This window comes from Oreochromis niloticus, linkage group LG14, assembly GCF_001858045.2.
Source record: "Oreochromis niloticus isolate F11D_XX linkage group LG14, O_niloticus_UMD_NMBU, whole genome shotgun sequence".
NCBI lineage: Eukaryota > Metazoa > Chordata > Actinopteri > Cichliformes > Cichlidae > Oreochromis > Oreochromis niloticus.
The window spans coordinates 25,266,312-25,285,960 of NC_031979.2; the positions used below are offsets into that span (position 1 = coordinate 25,266,312).

General features: G+C 40.4%; 2 protein-coding genes across 2 annotated transcripts; one reads left to right on the forward strand and one right to left on the reverse strand.

The window, feature by feature from the left end:
• Nucleotides 1–1,003: 1,003 nt before the first annotated feature.
• Nucleotides 1,004–4,924, reverse strand: LOC100709906 (extracellular calcium-sensing receptor-like). The gene is made up of 9 exons (XM_019367246.2): nucleotides 4,724–4,924; nucleotides 4,579–4,627; nucleotides 4,149–4,443; nucleotides 3,766–4,055; nucleotides 3,373–3,668; nucleotides 2,844–3,049; nucleotides 2,484–2,705; nucleotides 2,277–2,400; nucleotides 1,004–1,902 (listed from the first exon to the last, which is right to left on the reverse strand). The coding sequence occupies exons 1-9, from the start codon at nucleotides 4,875–4,877 to the stop codon at nucleotides 1,004–1,006; spliced, it is 2,535 nt and encodes an 844-aa protein (XP_019222791.2). The 5' UTR covers nucleotides 4,878–4,924.
• A 2,053-nt stretch (nucleotides 4,925–6,977) lies between these two features.
• On the forward strand, nucleotides 6,978–14,783 carry LOC100709633 (extracellular calcium-sensing receptor-like). The gene is made up of 10 exons (XM_003455101.5): nucleotides 6,978–7,278; nucleotides 7,405–7,699; nucleotides 7,870–7,956; nucleotides 8,188–8,457; nucleotides 8,984–9,190; nucleotides 9,280–9,555; nucleotides 11,208–11,435; nucleotides 11,534–11,657; nucleotides 11,751–12,665; nucleotides 14,527–14,783. The coding sequence occupies exons 1-10, from the start codon at nucleotides 7,037–7,039 to the stop codon at nucleotides 14,781–14,783; spliced, it is 2,901 nt and encodes a 966-aa protein (XP_003455149.5). The 5' UTR covers nucleotides 6,978–7,036.
• The last annotated feature ends 4,866 nt before the right edge of the window (nucleotides 14,784–19,649 follow it).

Genomic DNA, 19,649 nt, shown 5'->3' on the forward strand with positions numbered 1-19,649 from the left:
GTGAGTCCGGTATATTCTGTTAACTATGTACAGTCCAGTTTGTGTGTTGGTTGAAATGGTAAATGAAATAATTTGACAGCCATGCAAACTATATAAACTATATAAAGAAATGCTCTCAAATGCAATAATGCCCATAATGATAATAATAACAATAACAATAATAACAATAACAATAATAATGATAACAATATTATTAATAATAATAATATGAAATAATGGTTACAGTAGTGTCATTACAAAGTTTAAGTAGCAAAAATAAATGAAAAAATAAATCAATCGTTACGTAAATAAACAGATAAGTAAATGGGAAGGGAAGGGGATGGGAGATTTTATTAAATTATGATTTTCCTTTTAACCACTTGAAACGGTTGGGTCTAGAGCAAGTTACCAAAAGTGCTGAGGGTGCAGTGCAGACATCCCAGTTCACTCTCCAATTACCCACCAACCCAGAGAGACTCATTTAAACCAAATCGGCCAGCACTGACATGTTTTTCCTGTTCTGTTTTTTAAATATTTTTTTCTTCTTTACTTCTTTGTTTTATTTTTTATTTCCTAATGTGATGCATTGAAAACCCAGTACTATTAGTTGGCTGACAGTAGGAGAGATGAGGCACGGTGGGTGGAGGTCCAGGCCACCCTGGTGGTCCCACCACAGCCCCAACCTATCTAATGACCCACTCCGGAACCCACTAGGACAACATATTATATTGCTCTGGCCAAAAAAGACAACAACAAAAAACAAGTAACAAATAATAATAATAATAATAATGATATGGATAGCAGTAATAATAGCAAACAATAATGAAAGTATTGATGATAAATACCATGTGAGAGACCCTGTTAAGAGAAAATACCAGAAGTTTGTATGTGTGTGTGTAGGTGCATGTGTGTAGTTAGACAGTTGTCTATTATGTGTAGTCAGTATCCAGAAACTGATTTAGAATGACATGCAATTTCCACTTAGAATTGCAACATTAACAATTTCTAAACCACTAAACTATGATTAATTTTTGCTCAGCACATGTTTCTTGGTGTTCTTCTCAGGTTTAAATAACATGATAAAACATTTTGGAGCAAATATACAAAAAACTAGCCCAAAGCTGGAGGCCAGAATGGCAAAAATTTCCACAACCACAGTAAATTTCCCAGGAGAGCTGACATATGCTGGGATAAAAGTGATCCACACTGCACAAAATATCAGCATGCTGAAGGTGATAAGTTTGGCTTCATTGAAATTATCAGGTAATTTGCGGGCTAAAACAGCTAAAACAAAGCAAAAGGAAGCAAGCAGGCCTATATAACCAAGCACAGCCCAGAAGCCAACAGCAGAGCCTAATGCACATTCCAGGATGATTTTCTCCTTATATGCGGTTAGATTTTTTATTGGGAATGGAGGGCTCATTACCAACCAAATAGTACATATTAAAACTTGAATAAAGGTGAAAGACACAACAGTCATTCTTTGTTGTGGAGGACCAAACCATTTCATCACATTACTACCTGGAAGTGTCGCTTTAAAAGCCATTAGAACCACTATAGTTTTCCCAAGTACACAGGAGATACAGAGCACAAAGGTGATCCCAAATGCAGTGTGACGCAGCATGCAGGACCACTCAGATGGTGCTCCAATGAAAGTTATTGAACATAAGAAACACAGAGTCAGTGAGATGAGCAGCAGGAAGCTCAGCTCAGAGTTGTTGGCTCGGACAATTGGAGATGTCCTGTGACGTAAGAATATTGCAGTCGTGATAATAGTCAGACAAGCACCAAGAACTGAGAATGTAGCCAGGATGATTCCTAGGATGTCTTGAAATGAAAGAAACTCTATAGGTTTAGGGATACAAGTGTCTCTCTTTGCATTAGGCTGGAATTCCATGTGGCAGGGTAAACAATCAGCAGAATCTGAATGGGAGAAAAAAGAGTTAAAGTGCTTCTTGTAATACTGGTGTTATAGATTACAAATGTATTCTTGTAATGCAGGGGTGTCGAAGTCCAGGCCTCGAGGGCCAGTGTCCTGCAGGTTTTAGATAACACCCTGGGTGAACACACCTGAATTAAATGAGTAGTTCATTACCAGGCCTCTGGAGAACTACAAGACATGTTGAGGAGGTAATTTAGCCATTTGAATCAGCTGTGTTGGATCAAGGTCACATCCAAAACCTGCAGGACACCGGCCCTCGAGGCCTGGAGTTCAACACCTGTGTTGTAATATATTCGATGTTGCAGATTTGCATCATAAGAATATTTTACATGCACGGACGAACATTTTACTTTACCTGTAGTATTACTAATCTCTCCCTCAGGACATGCAGTACAGTCATAGCAGCAAATGGGTTTTCCTTTTTGCAGCACTTTACGAGTTCCTGGAGGACAACTCCCACTGCACACTGACACTGGCACCTGTGTAATATATAAAGGCAGCGTAACATATGTAAATGTTTGCTGTAAAGCTGAAAAGATTAATTTGTTCTTTGACTTTTTACTTTCGTGCTGCCCTCCATCCAGATTATGTTTTTGTTAATCTGGAACTCCTGGCCGTCTGGCAGTGATGCATCATACAGCCCTACAGTCACTATGTCAGTTATGCCAGCCTTAGTTTTCTGCCAGTTAACCAGCTCATAAATAGCAACAGGATCCCCATTAGTATCGAATGACACATCATATCCATTTCGGGAAAAATTTACTTTCTTCAGCTCAGTTAGAATCTGTAAGGATGAATTGAGACATAAAGGGAGGGGAAAGAAAAAATAAAACAATGTTCGAACAACTAAAAGTAATATTTCACTTAAGGTTTCTCAGAGACAGTGAAACATGTTTGCAATGACTGATTCATTTTTACTGACCTGCTCGGACTGTAATTTGGTTAGTTTGTCACACTGAGCTGTGACATTTCTTCCCTGACATAATGCATTATGAAAGGCATGTGCAATTGCATACACAGCCTTGTACACCATGTTACTAATTCTAAGCTGAGATGTATCAGTGTACGGGGTTTGGAGAGTCTTTATATCTTCAGTTCCATTACATACTTTCTTTCCTGCAGAATCACCTAAAAATAAAAAAGGGCACCAACAATGACAGACAATTTAATTCATGCATTTAACATCATATCTTTGAACATATCACTCAACAAACAAAGAGTCACTTTTGAGAAAAGGGGCCACAGTAATAGTGTCAACTGACTGTCTAAACTTGACCTAAAGGTTATATAGGTCATGTAGGTTAAGATTTTTTGCAGTAATGGACCTTTTTGATTATGTTGGATTTGAAATTGCTTAGATTACAAAAAAGAACACATCTGGACTTTTTAAGACCAGACATTTTACAAGAAACTCTAACAACCAAGAAATATAAAAAAAAAATGTTTCTCACTTTCTTTTATTGTGCAGTTGAAGGAATCCTCCCAGAACTCAGTAAGCAATGGTGATACAGCCACTTGAGCAAAAGAGAGATTCAACAGGAAGTTTCTGAAACCTGGGATTACAGATTTCTGAATTCCAAATCCAATGGCCCCAGCGAGAAAACTGTACTTCCTTAATCCTGGGTTGGTCACCCATGATTCACTGCCTATCCACTGTCGAGGTGGGAAAGGCTCACGTGATAACTCCTCAAACAGGATCTTCATGTCTCCAGAAGATGCAAATGCCACAACAACTACAGCCTTTGACCTTGAGAGACAAAATTTTTTTTTTTGACCGTCTCAAAACATCATGAAAGATTACATTAAATAAATGAAACTAAATTCCACATATGTCATATAGAAACCTGCGGATAACATCTGCCACTTTCTGTATCCTGCTATGTGGGTTTGTCCGATAGAAAGATAAAGAGTATTCCACACAGATCCCCTCTTTCTTTGCTGCTTCTAGAAAAGATGCGATGCCGTTATTTCCATAATCCGAATCTGATCGTACAGCACCTATCCAAGTCCAGCCAAACTGTTTTATCAACTTGGCTAGAGCAGCAGCTTGAAACTGGTCACTAGGAATTGTTCTCAAAAAACCTGGGTACTGCTGCTTGTCAGACAAGCATGTACATGTGGCAGAGGGGCTTACCTAAAACAAAAGAAGACAAGGTAATCCTATAAGAACTGCATATGTGCATGAATATTTTAAATGCCTAGTTTGACAAAAACTTTAAGTATTTACTTGAGGAATGTTAAAGGGACTGATGATTCGTGACATGCTGATGGATGGCGTAGACCCAGACTCACCAACAACAGCCATCACCATACCTGACTGGGAGCAGGTTTTGCCAGTGTGAAACACAAGGTCCAAGCTATTCAAAAACTGAAATGCCAAATGCACTGTCATGGAAACTGATGCACATGAGTCATAGATCTGATACCCAAGCCTGATTCCGGGCAGCAGCTCTGTACTGTTGTTAATCTCTTCTATGGCAAAGACCATTGCATGTAACAACTGCAGCTCATCGGCATTTATGCTGCAGACAGACAGTCAACTCACTGTTAAAATTTTAGGCTACATAGACTTTGGTAAGATGAAATTTCATACAGATAACAAAGAGTAAAAATTATTACAATACATGCAACATGTTCATAATTTTTTCCATACTGACCTCCCTTTGCATCTTAATGGCTCAGGCATGATGGTATAATCATGGCTCACTGTTTGCGTGTAGGAGTGAAGAGAGAAAGCACCCCCAATAATGAAGTCCCCATCCATTGAGAATGCCGGTCGATGAGTGCTACCCTGCAGCTTACATTTCTCAGATGAAGGTTCAGTACCAGCCCAAGCAGCTGCAAAGCTACTCCTTTGATTCAGACTATCCAGAGACACACCCAAGGCAAAAACTGAGTTCAGCTGAAACAAACACAAAGCAGATACCAGACCAATTAAAAGAACTGAGACTGCCATCTCTCCCTGATGTCAGGTATGTGTGTAAGTGGTATTTATATAGGGTTTTAGACAGAGGGCTCTGTTCTCTGTTCTAGACGACATGACCTTGGGCAGTGGTCTTTGATTAAGTCTCTGAAAGGTCATTCATTACTCTAAACATGAGTGTATATTATACACAGCGTTAACAGATAATATGAGTTTAACTGGATTAAAAAAAAACTTTATCCCTGACAAGCCCTGGTGATATCCTAAAATCATCTTATGATTCAATATGTCTTCATTTAATTTTCAATACATCCAGTGTTTGGGAAAAGAATACTGACAATCTACTAAGAAATATTAAAAGAAGCTACAATTGTAAAGTCTCACTCTGCTACTACCACCTAGTGGACATCATGATTAAACAAAATATGAGCACTTCATCTGTTATTACTTTAATATTCTAAACTAAAGACATTTGAAATATAGCCTAATCACAAAAACATATCATAAAATACCAAATCCTTAAAAGAAAAAGTCTACTACTAATATATACACCAAAAATGAAACCATAATCATCACTGTTTCTATTATAATGTCTGCTGTTTTTTCCACTTCTGGTTAAAAAGACTTTTTCTCTTCAGTGTCAGCCAGTATTTCCTCAGATAGAATTGCTCTTACTTTAACTGGAATCACAATCACAAGTTAAGGTGCTCTGACCAGTGTTGTTGTTGCTATATAACAAAAGTAAAGAAAAAACATGGCAGCAAACATCAGCAAGAATGGGTGATTAAACTGGAGATTTAGGTTCCACAGGCATGTATGAGGGCCAATATTCCTTAGATTTCTCTGAGTGGTCACTGACTTCGGAGCCAGCTGTACAGAATAAGCTTAACATAAAATGAACAAGATACATGTCTACATGAGTCTTGGTCTCCATAGTGTTAACGGTACTAAAAATAAAAAGGTAGACATGTAAGTAAAGAAACTTGATTTATTTACATTGCCAATTTTCTTCTATGTTTTTGATAATCTTTTTATAGGCAGTAGTTTTCCTGTGAAAAAGAACAGAATAAAATAGAATGGAACAGCACTTTGTGTCATTGTACATATACAGCGAAATTATGGATTCTCCACACCAACTGTGCAGGAATGAAATATAAATAGTAATACAGTAATAAAGTAATAAATAATAGTAATAAGAACCAAAGCTATGTAAACCATGTATTCTCAACGATATTAATAGCTCTGCAGTTTGTTGCAATCCATTGGCAATTGTGTCAGTCAATATGTCCGAGGTAGACGTACTGAGCCCCCGATACTCTGTGAGTGGTTTGTCGCAAGATGAGTGATGCGTTAGCCAATGTGCTAGCAGCATCCCCAGCTAACGTATGCATCGCGTCAATGTGATATTTTAAAGTGGAAGTGCTTCGGTGAAAAGAAAATTCCTTCTTGTACTTGTGCATAAGACTTTATGTTGATCAACTCTTCAGTTTTGTTATTTTTTTAATATTCAAATTTCCCATTGACAGGGCCAATGTGCATTTATCATCTTCCAAATTGAGTTGATTGGTTCAACTGCCCATCACTACCAGACCTACTGCCCATTTGTACATGTGCGAAGGTAACTCTACTTGGACAAACTGCCCGAAATGCGTTGACAGAAACATTTCAGGGATTTTGGGTCATTCTGCACTCCAGATGCGTTAATTGCGTTTTTTGTTTTTGTTTTTATCGCTGATTAATCTGCGTTAACATGTTGATTTTGACAGCGCTAATATGGCTTTTAGTTGTTTTTTTTTGTTGTTGTTGCTGTTGTTTTTTACAAAAATACCAACTATATCTTCTCTACAAAAATAATGAAAATATCCATCCATCCATCTGGGGCCAGGCTGTGGGGGTAGCAGCAGAAAATATATTAAATTAGTAATCCATAATTTATTGATTCTACTACTTGCTTTACTACTCTACTTTACTTGCACTAAATCTTGCATAATCTGGAAGTTGTCCAGGAGTTGAAATTGTCATTAGGGTATTCTTTATCTAAAGAGCTAATCTGTACCTAGAAAGTGGATGTCCTGTCATAAAATATGCATGTGGGTGGTGCTATACTACAATGAAAAAGAAACCAGAAGAGATATAAAATGAGGTAAGCATTCATTAAGATAAGAAAAGTGGTGTAAAGAGAAGGAGTCATTATGGGGCCATTTTTTGACATACTAAAGTTCTTGTATTTCTATGTGATCATGATTTACTTCTCTTCCTACTTTTTCCTCTCGGAGTCTCTTTTCTCAGCCTGCAAGTTAAGGAGACAGTTTTATCTTAATGGGATGCACAAACCTGGAGATGTGATTTTGGGGGGGCTGTTTGAAGTTCACTACACCTCTGTTTTCCCTGAGCTAACGTTTACCTCAGAGCCAAACATGTTGAGTTGCCAAGGGTAAGTACTATATTCATGCATTAAATGCACCAATTCATGAAAGCATACATTGGTGCAGATTTTTATACTTTATGTTACTTTTCAACATTTACGTTTTTGAGGTTTTTTTCGGGTTTTTTTTACAAGGTTTGACCCTCCTGGATTCAGGCATGCCATGACAATGGCCTTTGCTATTGATGAAATCAACAAAAACTCCAATCTGCTACCTAATGTGACTCTTGGATACAGTCTTTATGACAACTGTGCCACACTTGTAATTGGATTCAGTGCTGCATTATCATTAGTCAGTGGTCAGGAGGAAAAGTTTCTGCTTCACGAGAACTGTTTGGGGACCCCTCCAGTTGTGGGGATCGTGGGTGATTCCTTCTCAACATTTTCTATTGCAACCTCTGATGTAATAGGTTTATTTAAAATGCCAATTGTAAGTTTCCTGTCCTGCATTTTACATGTGCTTTTGGCATGCTGTATTAGAGTTAATTTTTCTCACTAGGGTGAGAAATGACAAAATGAAAGAATAGGAAATATACATTGTATATTAGTTCCAGCTTGTCAGCATCAATCTGTTTTGATTTCAACTGTGTTTTTTGATAGGTGAGCTATTTTGCAACATGCTCTTGTCTAAGTGACCGTCATAAGTTTCCGTCTTTCTTTAGAACCATTCCAAGTGATGCCTTTCAGGTAAAACTTTCTTCTACAAAGAGCAAATGTATTTCACAGAAAGTGAATTGATGTAAGTTACCCCGAAATAAAAAACGCTGTTTATTTATATTTTTTTTCAATTTTTAATTTTTTTCTGGATTACATACTGTGCAAATTGATTAGAAAGAAAAACTGTGATGATATAATTCTATTGTTTGCACTGAAATATAATTCAAGCCTAAACTAAGAATTTCACTGGTATTTATGTAGGTTCATGCAATGATTCTAATTCTAAAACACTTTGGGTGGACGTGGGCTGGTCTGCTGGTAAGTGATGATGATTATGGAGTCCATGTCGCGAGATCATTTCGACAAGCGTTGGCTCAGTCTGGTGGAAGTTGTCTAGCCTACTCAGAGATTTTGCCCTGGGGTGAAAACTCAGCTGAATTAAGGAGGATTGTCGAGGTGATGAAGAAGTCCACAGCACGTGTGGTAATTGTCTTTGCACATCAAATCCACATGATTCAACTAATGGAGGAGGTATATCTAGATCTATCTATTTATCTATCTAAATCAAATTGTATTCATCAGCTGCCTCGTACTTAGTAACTAAGGATGTAAATTATATTACAGACATTATATTCATGCAAATGAATTGCATGCTGTGTGGTCAAATATTTATGGATGTTGGAGGTATTTCCATTCTATGTTGTGATCAGTGATGGGGTTATTAGTCAAAAAAGTAATTTATTACACATATTTTCCAGCACACTTTTCTTAAAGTAATGCAGTATGCTACTTAATTACTCTCAGGAGTAAGTAATTCTTTATACTACTAGCTACATTACTTTTGCATTTCTCTGTAAAATGACCTTAAACGAAATCAGCTGATTGTTGCACATGTGCAAAAAAGAACCAATAAGCATAATGCATAGCAAGTAAACCAACATTTCCTACTACTACTGGGATCTCAATTTCCATCCCTGTATGTAATGATTTCATGGTTTGTAATGATTCAATCCTAGACTATGTACAGATTCTATTTGTTCCTTATATTTCTAAATAGGTGATAAAGCAGAATGTAACAGGGGTGCAGTGGATGGCTAGTGAGGCCTGGACAACAGCAGCTGTACTCCAAACAACCCACCACATGCCATATCTGAGTGGCACTCTGGGCATTGCCATTCGTCGAGGAGAAATACCAGGGCTCAGGGATTTTCTAATGAAAATTCGTCCTGACATTTATGACAGCAATAACAATGGAAATAGCATGGTAAGATTGTAACTTTAAAATACACTTGTACTCACAAAATTTAAAAAAATGAAAATATCTTTTTTAATACTGTTTGAAATATTTTTCAGGTAAGACAGTTTTGGGAATATACCTTTCAGTGTAGATTTGCTCCACCTCCATCAGGTTGGTTACAAGGTGGGGGAGCACTCTGCACTGGACAAGAAGAACTAGCAAATGTGGAGACTGAGTTTTTGGATGTTTCTAACCTCAGGCCTGAGTATAATATTTACAAGGCTGTGTATGCTCTTGCATATGCCCTTGATGACATGCTACACTGTGCACCTGGGAGGGGGCCTTTCAGTGGGCACAGCTGTGCTACTTTGCAAAAATTAGAGCCATGGCAGGTGTGGTATTAGTTAACACACTAACATTTATTTTTATTGTTTTAAAATTCAGGTACTACACTCATGTGAAAAAGAATGTTTAAATGGGACGTTATACAGTACTGTGAAAAACTAAATGCACTCTTTCAATTCGATTCAGTTCAGTTCAGTTTTATCTATATAGCGTCAAATCACAACAACAGTCGCCTCATGGCCCTTTATATATTAAGGTAGACCCTACAATAATACATACAGAGAAAAACCCAACAATCATATGACCCCATATGAGCAAGCACTTTGGTGACAGTGGGAAGGAAAAACTCTCTTTTAATAGGAAGAAACCTCCAGCAGAACCAGGCTCAGCAAGGGGTGGCCATCTGCCGCAACGGGTTGGGGAGAGAGAAGAAAGACAGGACGAAAGACATGCTGTGGAAGAGAGCCAGAGATTAATAACAAGTATGATTCAACGCAGAGAGGTCTACTAACACATAGTGAGCGAGAAAAGTGACTGAAGAAGAAACACTCATTGCATTATGGGAATCCCCCACCAGCCTGGACCTATTGCAGCATAACTACAGGAGGATTCAGGGTGACCTGATCCAGCCCTCTATATGCTTTAGCAAAAAAGGAAAGTTTTAAGCCTAATTTTAAAAGTAGAGATTGTGTCTGTCTATCTCCTGAATCCAATTCAGAAGCTGGTTCCACAGAAGATGGATCTGAAAGCTGAAGGCTCTGCCTCCCATCCTACTTTTAAATACTCTGGGAACCACAAGTAAGCCCTCTCTGTTTTGATTCAATAGCTTGGAGAACCACCTTTAGTAGCATTAACTTGGGACAATCAATTTCTGTATGATTTATCAATTTCTCACATTGTTGCAGACGACTGGCTCTTTTTTTGTTTACAACATTGCTTTAGTTATTTTGATTTTGTGGGTATGTGTTTATGTACAGCACTTTGCCCATTGCAACACTTTAGTTTTCTTCTAATTGTACTGTCACAAACATACACATTTAACATGATAATTTAATCTTGTAGAATGTATAATGTAGATCTTGGGTTTTTGTAAATTCTGTAAGCAGTGCATAGTCTGACTTTCAGGCAACCTTGCTGGGACACACTCTCCTGGGAAGAATTTGGCATTGTGTTAACACACGTGAATGCTCTAGAACAGCAAACTCCTGAATCTTCTATTTTTATAGAGGTGGTCACACTTGCTGATGATCAGTTAATAAAGTACATGTGAGTAGCAATACCTTTCTGCTACTTACCTTTTAATTCCTATGGAAATAGTAAGAGTGTTCCTGTGAACTTCTTTTTCACATGGGTAATTGGTGTTATAGACAGATTTTAGAAAGACAAGATTTTATTAACATTGTCATTAGAAGATAGTTATTTTAGATGTGTGAGATGAGCAAAGTTATTTGCAAAATAAAAATGAAAAACTGCACATTTGACTAGACCTTGTGGTGATTAAAGATTGTTTTTTATTTCAGTTCACTGAAATTAACATTGTTGCAAATTCTGTTATTCCAGAAGTTGCAATGCCAAACTAAAATACCCTTAGTTGCTGTAATAAAATCAGTTGAGAATTAAGAATGATCAGATGAGTCTATAATCAAGTCTCCTTTTCACGTCCCTTTCAATATTAACCTCTTGATCTTATTTTTTTTAGTTGATGCATTATTTGGAAAAAGTTCACTTCACTACTCCATTTGGAGATGAAGTGTCATTTGATGAAAATGGTGATGCCTTGCCAATATATGATATCATGAATTGGCAATGGCTACCAGATGGAAGTACGAAGGTTCAGAATGTAGGCGTGGTTAAGAAGACAGCCTTGAAAGGTGAAGAACTCAGACTTGATGAAGACAAAATCTTCTGGAACTCTAACTCTAAACAGGTTACTTCTGTTTATTGTTGTTTTGGATATAGTTCTGTACGACACAGTACAATACAATAATGTTATGTACAATATATGTGGTATAACTAACCTTACAGCCAGTGCAGTCAGTGTGCAGTGTAAGCTGTCCCCCAGGTACTCGCATGGCTAGAAAAAATGGACAACCTGCGTGCTGTTTCGACTGTGTGCGTTGTTCTGAAGGAAAGTTCAGCAATGAAACAGGTTGGTATAATAAAAATTTTCTGATAAAAGCAGTTGGTTCACTAGGATAAATGGTGAAAATACAAAAAAAAAAAATCTTCCACTTTATACTAGATTCTTTGGAGTGCACCAGTTGTCCCGAAGACTTCTGGTCAAGCCCTCAACGTGATCGCTGTGTTCCTAAGAAAACAGAGTTCCTCTCCTACCATGAACCTCTGGGTATCTGCTTGACAACTGCTTCATTGCTGGGTACATTTATCTGTGCTGTGGTCTTGGGGATCTTCACTCATTATCGCAGCACACCTATCGTCCGTGCCAACAATTCAGAATTGAGCTTCCTGCTTTTAGTGTCACTGAAACTATGCTTCCTGTGTTCACTGCTATTCATCGGACGACCAAGGCTATGGACATGTCAACTGAGACATGCAGCATTTGGGATCAGCTTTGTGCTTTGTGTCTCATGCATTCTGGTGAAAACAATGGTTGTTGTGGCTGTGTTCAAAGCCTCAAAGCCAGGGGGGGGAGCCAATATTAAGTGGTTTGGTGCTGTTCAGCAGAGAGGGACAGTATTGGTTCTTACTTCAATCCAAGCAGCTATATGTGCTGCTTGGCTGATATCCTCCTCACCAGTTCCTTATAAAAACACTCAGTACTACAATGACAAAATAGTTTTTGAGTGTGTAGTTGGGTCTACAATTGGCTTTGCAGTGTTACTGGGTTATATTGGTGTACTGGCTATCCTTAGCTTTCTGCTAGCATTTCTAGCCAGGAATCTTCCAGACAACTTCAATGAGGCCAAACTAATCACTTTCAGCATGCTGATCTTCTGTGCCGTGTGGGTGGCTTTTGTTCCTGCTTATATCAACTCTCCAGGTAAATATGCAGATGCAGTAGAGGTATTTGCCATCTTGGCCTCAAGTTTTGGCCTATTGGTGGCCCTGTTTGGACCCAAATGTTGCATAATCCTGCTGAAACCAGAGAGAAACACAAAAAAGGAAATAATGGGTCGTGGCTTGGCAAAGTCACAAGGTATCAGTTTTAAGCAGTCTTAACTCAAATGAATGCACTCTTTTTAAGTTACTGTTGCTTTGTATTTGCCTTCTTGCTTTTTTTAACCATAGCATATACTGGATTGCTTCCTCCCTGAAGAAGAACCAGTATATTGAAATGTTGGCTTTGTAGAAGTGTTTCAAGAATTAAATTGTTACATTAATGATTAAATTATTGTTGTAATTGTTGTTGTACTTGTTATTCTTTGTATTACTATTATTTATTGTTATTTGCCTGATTGCATTTGCGAGGGTTTGAAATATATGAAAAAAAATCATGTCTCTGTTGATTTCGTTTCTAAAGAAAAAAAATGTATGAATGTACTATTGATGTGTGATTTATTACTATTACTGAAGGCTAGTTGCCATACAAATACCAACTACATTTTTAAATCTTAATATAAAATGAGTAACAGTAGGGTGGACATTAGGTAAGGCTGAACTTTTTGCAGCGATCTTGTGTAGAAAACTATTCCATGCGTATAAAACAGGTCCGTGGCTCCGAACTGTAGTAAAGGGACCTCTGGCTAATACGTCGGGTTCTGACGTATTAGCCAGAGAATAAACTAGCTTTATTTTGTTATCTGGGTCAACTTTGCTAGTGAGAGACAGAGAGAGGCTTTTATAGACTGCTCCAACAGAAATTATTCTTTTGAATAACACGCACACAGTATACAGTCGAGTCTTGACAGCTTGTTTACAACTGGGCTCGTCAGGCACTCTTTTTGGCTGCTGTTGTTATTATTACATTTTTTGTATTATTACATATATGTTTCCATCTCCCGTTTCTGGTCGGTGATAACTCGTACTTTTCAACTCTCCTTTTTCTCCCTCACTCACGCTCACAGACACATAACGGGTATGGCAGTCCATTCTCCCTGCAGCACGGAATACAATGCCCATTAGGCTACAGTTTTTAGGGCTATGCCTGTAACACTATTGACTTCATGTTAAATACTTTTTTGAGTAATAATTTAAAAAAATTTCTTCACTTCTTTATGCGGACGCAAGTAGTTGTTTGGGTTTCCACCGGTGTGGAATTACCAAAAATAGAGAGGGCATAGCCTAACATTTGAAACAGGAAAAGGCGGCCATGTAATCCATGGAATTGTGTTTTTTTTTTCAATTTCACTTTTGTTCTGTTCAACTTTAATTGGGATTTGTGTGGAACCTGTCTGGATTGATTACAAAAAGGCCTATGACGCAATGCACCACAACTGGATCCTGGTTTGCCTAGAACTGTACAAGATCAACAGGACCATGAGAGCCTGAATCAGGAACTCAATTGGGACGTGGCGTACAAAACTAGAGACCAATTTCACCATCAAGTGCAGGATCTACCAAGGAGATGCTCTGTCCCCACTGCTGTTCTGCATAGGCCTAAACCCCCCTCAGTGAGATCACTAACAAGACTGGCTATGGATACCAACTATGGAATGAAACAATCATTAGCCACAGGACAGCTACAAGTATCTGCCCAGAGGCAAATGGAAACCACCCACAACTGCTAGAAAAACTGCAACCACCAAGTAGCTGTAGAGGGTCAGGCCATTTCTGAGGAGTCAGTTGAACGGTAAGAACAACATCCGGGCTATCAACACCTACACCCTGCCCATGATCAGGTTTCCTGCTGGGATAATTTTTTTACTCTTCCGGTCGGGTGAACGCTGGCGCGCTTGGCTGCCGCTGCTCACCGGTTATTATTTTTACTTTTATTATAATTTTTCAGTTGCTGACGACAATTTGAATCGAGTATCTAACGTGCAACCGAGTATCTAAGGCGCAACCCTTTTTTGACTTGTTTTCGCAATATTTGCGGGTTTTTATTGCTTGCGCTGCAGCTGTCAGCTGGCTGTTCGGTCCCTCCGTTTGTGTTCAGTGCTCGGCCCTGATTAAGATGTGGATCCACAGGGTGTTGGTGTGGCTCGTGCTCACCTGGGTTTTTTTATCCATCATTCATCACCCGACGACAGCTCTTCTCCAGTACTCTGCTACGGATCTTTTGCGGCTCCGTTTTTGCCTGGCTGTCTCTCCACCTGTGGCTCTATACTTCTATCCGGACATCACCTTCAAGCCCCGCCGCAGGTATATCCACTGAGGGCTTCGGCGGAATTTCAACATCAGTAACACTAATTCAATATTGTCCATCTGGTTAAAAACTCGTCTTCCTCCCCGCAAGACTGACCAGGCTGTCGACCACAATGTGCTGGCCCACCTGGCTAGATCAACTAAGCCTACTGTCAGGCATGGTAACTCCAGCATCAACTTTGGTCTATTAAACGTCTGCTCTCTCACTGGTAAGGGACATCTCGTACATGATCTCCTCTGTGATCGTAAGTTTGAACTTTCTCCTGGAGAGGGGCTGGACTCTGTCTCAGTCTGGAGTTGCCCTTGGTGAGAGGCGTCGGGCTGGGGTGGGTATCTTGGTATCCCCTCGGCTTGCTGCTGGTATGTTGGTTTCTCCCACTGGACGAGAGGGTTTGTTCCCTTCGCCTTTGGGTCAGGGAACGGGTCCTGACCGTCGTCTGTGCTTATGCGCCGAGCGACAGTTCAGAGTACCCAGCCTTCTTGGAGTCCCTGGGTGGGGTACTGGAGGGTGCTCCTTCCGGGGACTGGTTCTATCTGGTCCACATCGCCCGTGATCGCACATCACATGAGGCTTTGTCACAGGTCTCCCATTTTTTTCAGGAAAGATATAGTCATACTCATTATCATAGACCATTTATCCAAAGCCGCCCATTTCAATCCCTTGGAAAAATTGCCCACAGGGTCCGAGATTGCCAAGTGTGAAGTTGGACCCTTTACACACATACAAGACACGGACGTGGTGACAGAACTTCTTTATTTTGACATTAGGTTAACTGTGGATTTACAATGGGACACAGACACTCCAGCTCCGCTGTAACGTCTGCTCTCCTTCCTCTCCGAACTGTGAACATATAAAGAGTCACAATCACATTCACATCCCAGCACACCTGTTCACCCCGCCCCTGCGCCCCCCTGGGAGCTCACTGCGTCACCCCTCCTCTGCAGCCGGCCAGACACCACACCCACGCCACACCAAGCTTTTAGTTAAGCATGTTTTTAAATTACATGACATTCTGGCTGAGTTTGTTTCTGACCAGGGCCCCCAGTTTACCTCCCACATGTGGCAAATGTTCTGTACTGCCTTAGGAGCCAAATCCTGTTTAAGCTGCGGTTACCACCCCCAAACTAACGGGCAGAAAGAACGCCAATAACTCGAGACTACCCTTCGTTGTGTCACTAAAAAAGCTCAACACTGCCCCTAGCATCCTGGAGCACTTCCATTGTGTTTTGGAGTTTGTATGTGTTTTGGAGGTTTCACGTGCTTTGGAATTTGTATGTGCTTCGGATTTTTACGTGTTTTGGAATTTGGATGTGTTTTGGAGTTTGTACGTGTTTGTTGGAGTTTGTACGTATTTTGGAGTTTGTATGTGCTTTGTCTCTAGGGGCCCCTGTATATAGTTATATACAAACATACATAAATAAAACCACGCTTTTTTTTTTACATTTGTAATTCCTTTTGTGCATTATTTTAAATTGTTGTTGATAATAAATTAATTAAAGGAACAAAACAACCTGAAGAGCCGGTTGGGAGCCGAAAGAGCCGGTTCTCTAAAAAGAGCCGCTTACTGGCTCCCCGCTTCATTGGTCCATTCAAAGTGCAGAAGGCTCAAAAGGCTCATTGACGGGCACCTGGCCTGGCCAGCAGATCCCAAGAAAAACATCTGACATTGCTGGGCAGAAGAGCGTCGTTCTAGAAACAGCTAAGATACTGCACAAGACCCTCAAGCTCCTAGGCCTCTGGTAGAGGACCTAAGCTTGAAGGATAGTCCGCCTCCAGGGGCGACAGGGGAATTTTTCTAGATTTGATTAGATTGTCTGTGAAGGTTCTCAGTCATCCAGGTCATTGTAGTCTAAGGAGCTTGGAAAGAAAAGCGTCTGGACTTCTTTAAGTTGCTTGAAGACGTTTCACCTCTCATCCGAGAAGCTTCTTCAGTTCTAAAAGTCAAATGGTGGAGAGTCCCAAATTTAAACCCAGTGGGAGTATCCCCCCAAAGAGGGACAAAGGACCCCCTGATGATCCTCTACCTAATCACATGAGCCAAGGTGTGAAAACGGGTGTGGGTCACAATCAGCCAGGGTTTCGGGTGAGCTCATTGTGAAGCCTAGCCCCACCCTATCATGTGATTTCCTAAGGTCAGATGGCCCAGGGTGTGAGTGGGTGTTAAGGCGTCTGGGAAGGGATCTCAAAACTGGATTATAGATGGCAGACAGTTGGTGTCGTAAGCCACCGCCTCTGTTCAAAGATGGTCGCTCACAGTGGACATAAATGGCTTCTTTCACTCCTCTTTCAAACCATCTGTCTTCTCTGTCCAAAATGTGAACATTGGCATCCTCGAAAGAGTGACCTTTAACTTAAGTTTGTGTTTTGGAGTTTTGTCCTTCGGGTGAACCAGTTTTTGTCTGAGTGTGTTGCTGGGTCTGAAATGCACTGGGATGTCGTGCTTGGAGAAAACTCTCCTGAGTTTCTCTGATACACTGGCTACATAGGGGATGACGTTGTTGCGTCTGTCTTTCTTATCCTCCCTTGCTGGTGTCTGATCTTCTTTTCTGTGCCTCTTTGCTGACTTTATAAACACCCAATTAGGATAACCGCATGTTTTCAGTGCTTCCTTTACATGTGTGTGTTCCTTCTTTTTCCCTTCAAGCTTAGAGGGAACATGTTCTGCCCGGTGGTGTAGGGTCCTAATTACTTCAAGTTTGTGTTCCAGAGGGTGGTGGGAATCAAAGAGGAGGTACTGGTCCGTGTGTGTGGGCTTCCGGTAAACTTCAATGTTGAGGTTGCCATTCTCTTCAATGTGCACAGCACAGTCCAGGAAAGGCAAACAGTTATCCTTTGTGTCTTCCCTGGTGAACTTGATGTTTTTATCCACGGCGTTAATGTGAGCAGTGAAGGATTCCACTTCTTGTGTTTTGATTTTGACCCAGGTGTCGTCTACATATCTGTACCAGTGGCTGGGTACTCTCCCTTTAAAAAAGCCAAGAGCCTTTCTTTCCACTTCGTCCATGTAAAGGTTGGCTACAATAGGTGACACGGGGGAGCCCATGGCACAGCCATGTTTTTGTCTGTAGAAACCCTCGTTGTATTTGAAATATGTAGTGGTAAGGCAGAGGTCTAACAGTGTGCAAATCTGATCGGGTGTGAAGTTGGTCCTGTCTTCCAAGGAGCTGTCTTCTTGTAGTCATTTTCTGACAGTCTCCACTGCCTCCGTGGTGGGTATGCAAGTGAAGAGAGAGACTACATCAAAGGACACCATGGTTTCATCTGGATCCAGGGTAAGTTTCTGGACCTTGTCGGTGAAGTCGGTGGAGTTCTTGATGTGATGTGGGGTGTTCCCCACAAGAGGTGCTAGAATGGTAGCAAGGTGTTTCAAAATGTTATAAGTGGCTGAGTTTATGCTACTGACAATGGGTCTGAGTGGGTCCCCTTCTTTGTGGATCTTAGGAAGTCTGTAAATGCAGGGTATGGCATCCCCTGGGTAAAGGCGGTGATATGTAAGGCGGTCAATGATTTTGTCCTTTTCAAGGTCTTGAAGGCAAGCTATAAATTTATTTTTGTAGCTGCTTGTGGGGTCTCACTTTAAGGCTTTGTAGGTATTGTTGTCACTGAGGAGAGTAGTGATTTTTGTGTGGTAATCCCTTGTGTTTAGGACCACGGTGCATCTTCCCTTATCAGCTGGTAATATAGTGATGTTGTGGTCTTTGCTCAGGGAAGCGACAGCCTTCTTTTCTTGTATTGTGAGGTTAGACGGAGGGACTATGGCACTGGAGAGGGTGGCTGAGACTTTCATCCTGATTTGCTCTGCTTCTGTCTGTGATAATTTATTAATCTGTATGGCGGTTTCTGTGGCTGTGATGAGGTCTGCTATGGGCAACTGTTGCGGAGAAATGACAAAGGACTCAATTTACACATGTAAAGGAAGCACTGAAAACATGCGGTTATCCTAATTGGGCGTTTATAAAGTCAGTGTGACCAAGTGGTCGGCGGGGTTATAAAAGAAATAGTAATAAAATGACAACGCCACCTAGAGGAATTTCACCCCCAGGAAATATATATTTAAGAAAAATAAATAAAAGGAATAAAAAGAGGACGCACAGATTCAAGGATGCACATAGAAGCAGGTTGGCTCAAATATTAACTGTTTGATTTATAGCAAAAGAAATAAAGAGTAAAATATTAAGAAAACACAATGTAGCGTCGTTGTTGACAGTGTCCTAAAAGTACAATAAAACAATCATGGAACTTGGACTTACCAGCAGCCATGGACCCAAAAGAAAATCACAAAAAAGAAAATCACTACAGCCCACCCGGTGCTGTACAAAAGAAAGTGTGAAAACGACCCACCACCTGAGGTCCCAGGGCCACTGGCACGTCTTCCATTCACTGAAATAAAACACAAAGCAATACGTTAAAAGAATAAAAGGACACTGAGCATCAGGCTCGCTACATGTCATAAAAACTAAAACCAACTTTAATAACTTTAATAAAAGAAGTCACACACGCGCACACACACACACACCACACTGGAAGGCTTACGCCCCACGAGTCAACTACAACTCGTGCTGGTAGTAATTGTCCAGGCCTCAACCACAAGCCGGTCTGGCTAACCACAGGCTGAGACCGGCAAATGAGGCAGTTTAAGGTTCCCAGCACGACACTCGGGCAGAGGATTGCTCCAGCCCGATCACAGAGGCGAGGGTACAAGCAACAATCCAGAATAAATTAAAATAAAACCAGGCGAACCAGAAAAAGGTAAGCCTACTTAAAAACAGTTTCACGACAAGATAAGACAAGACAAGACAGCAGGCTCCACCGAGGAGGAGCCCTCACAACAGCGGCTGGGAAGGCGTTTCACTCTTCCGATTAAGCTTGGGCGAT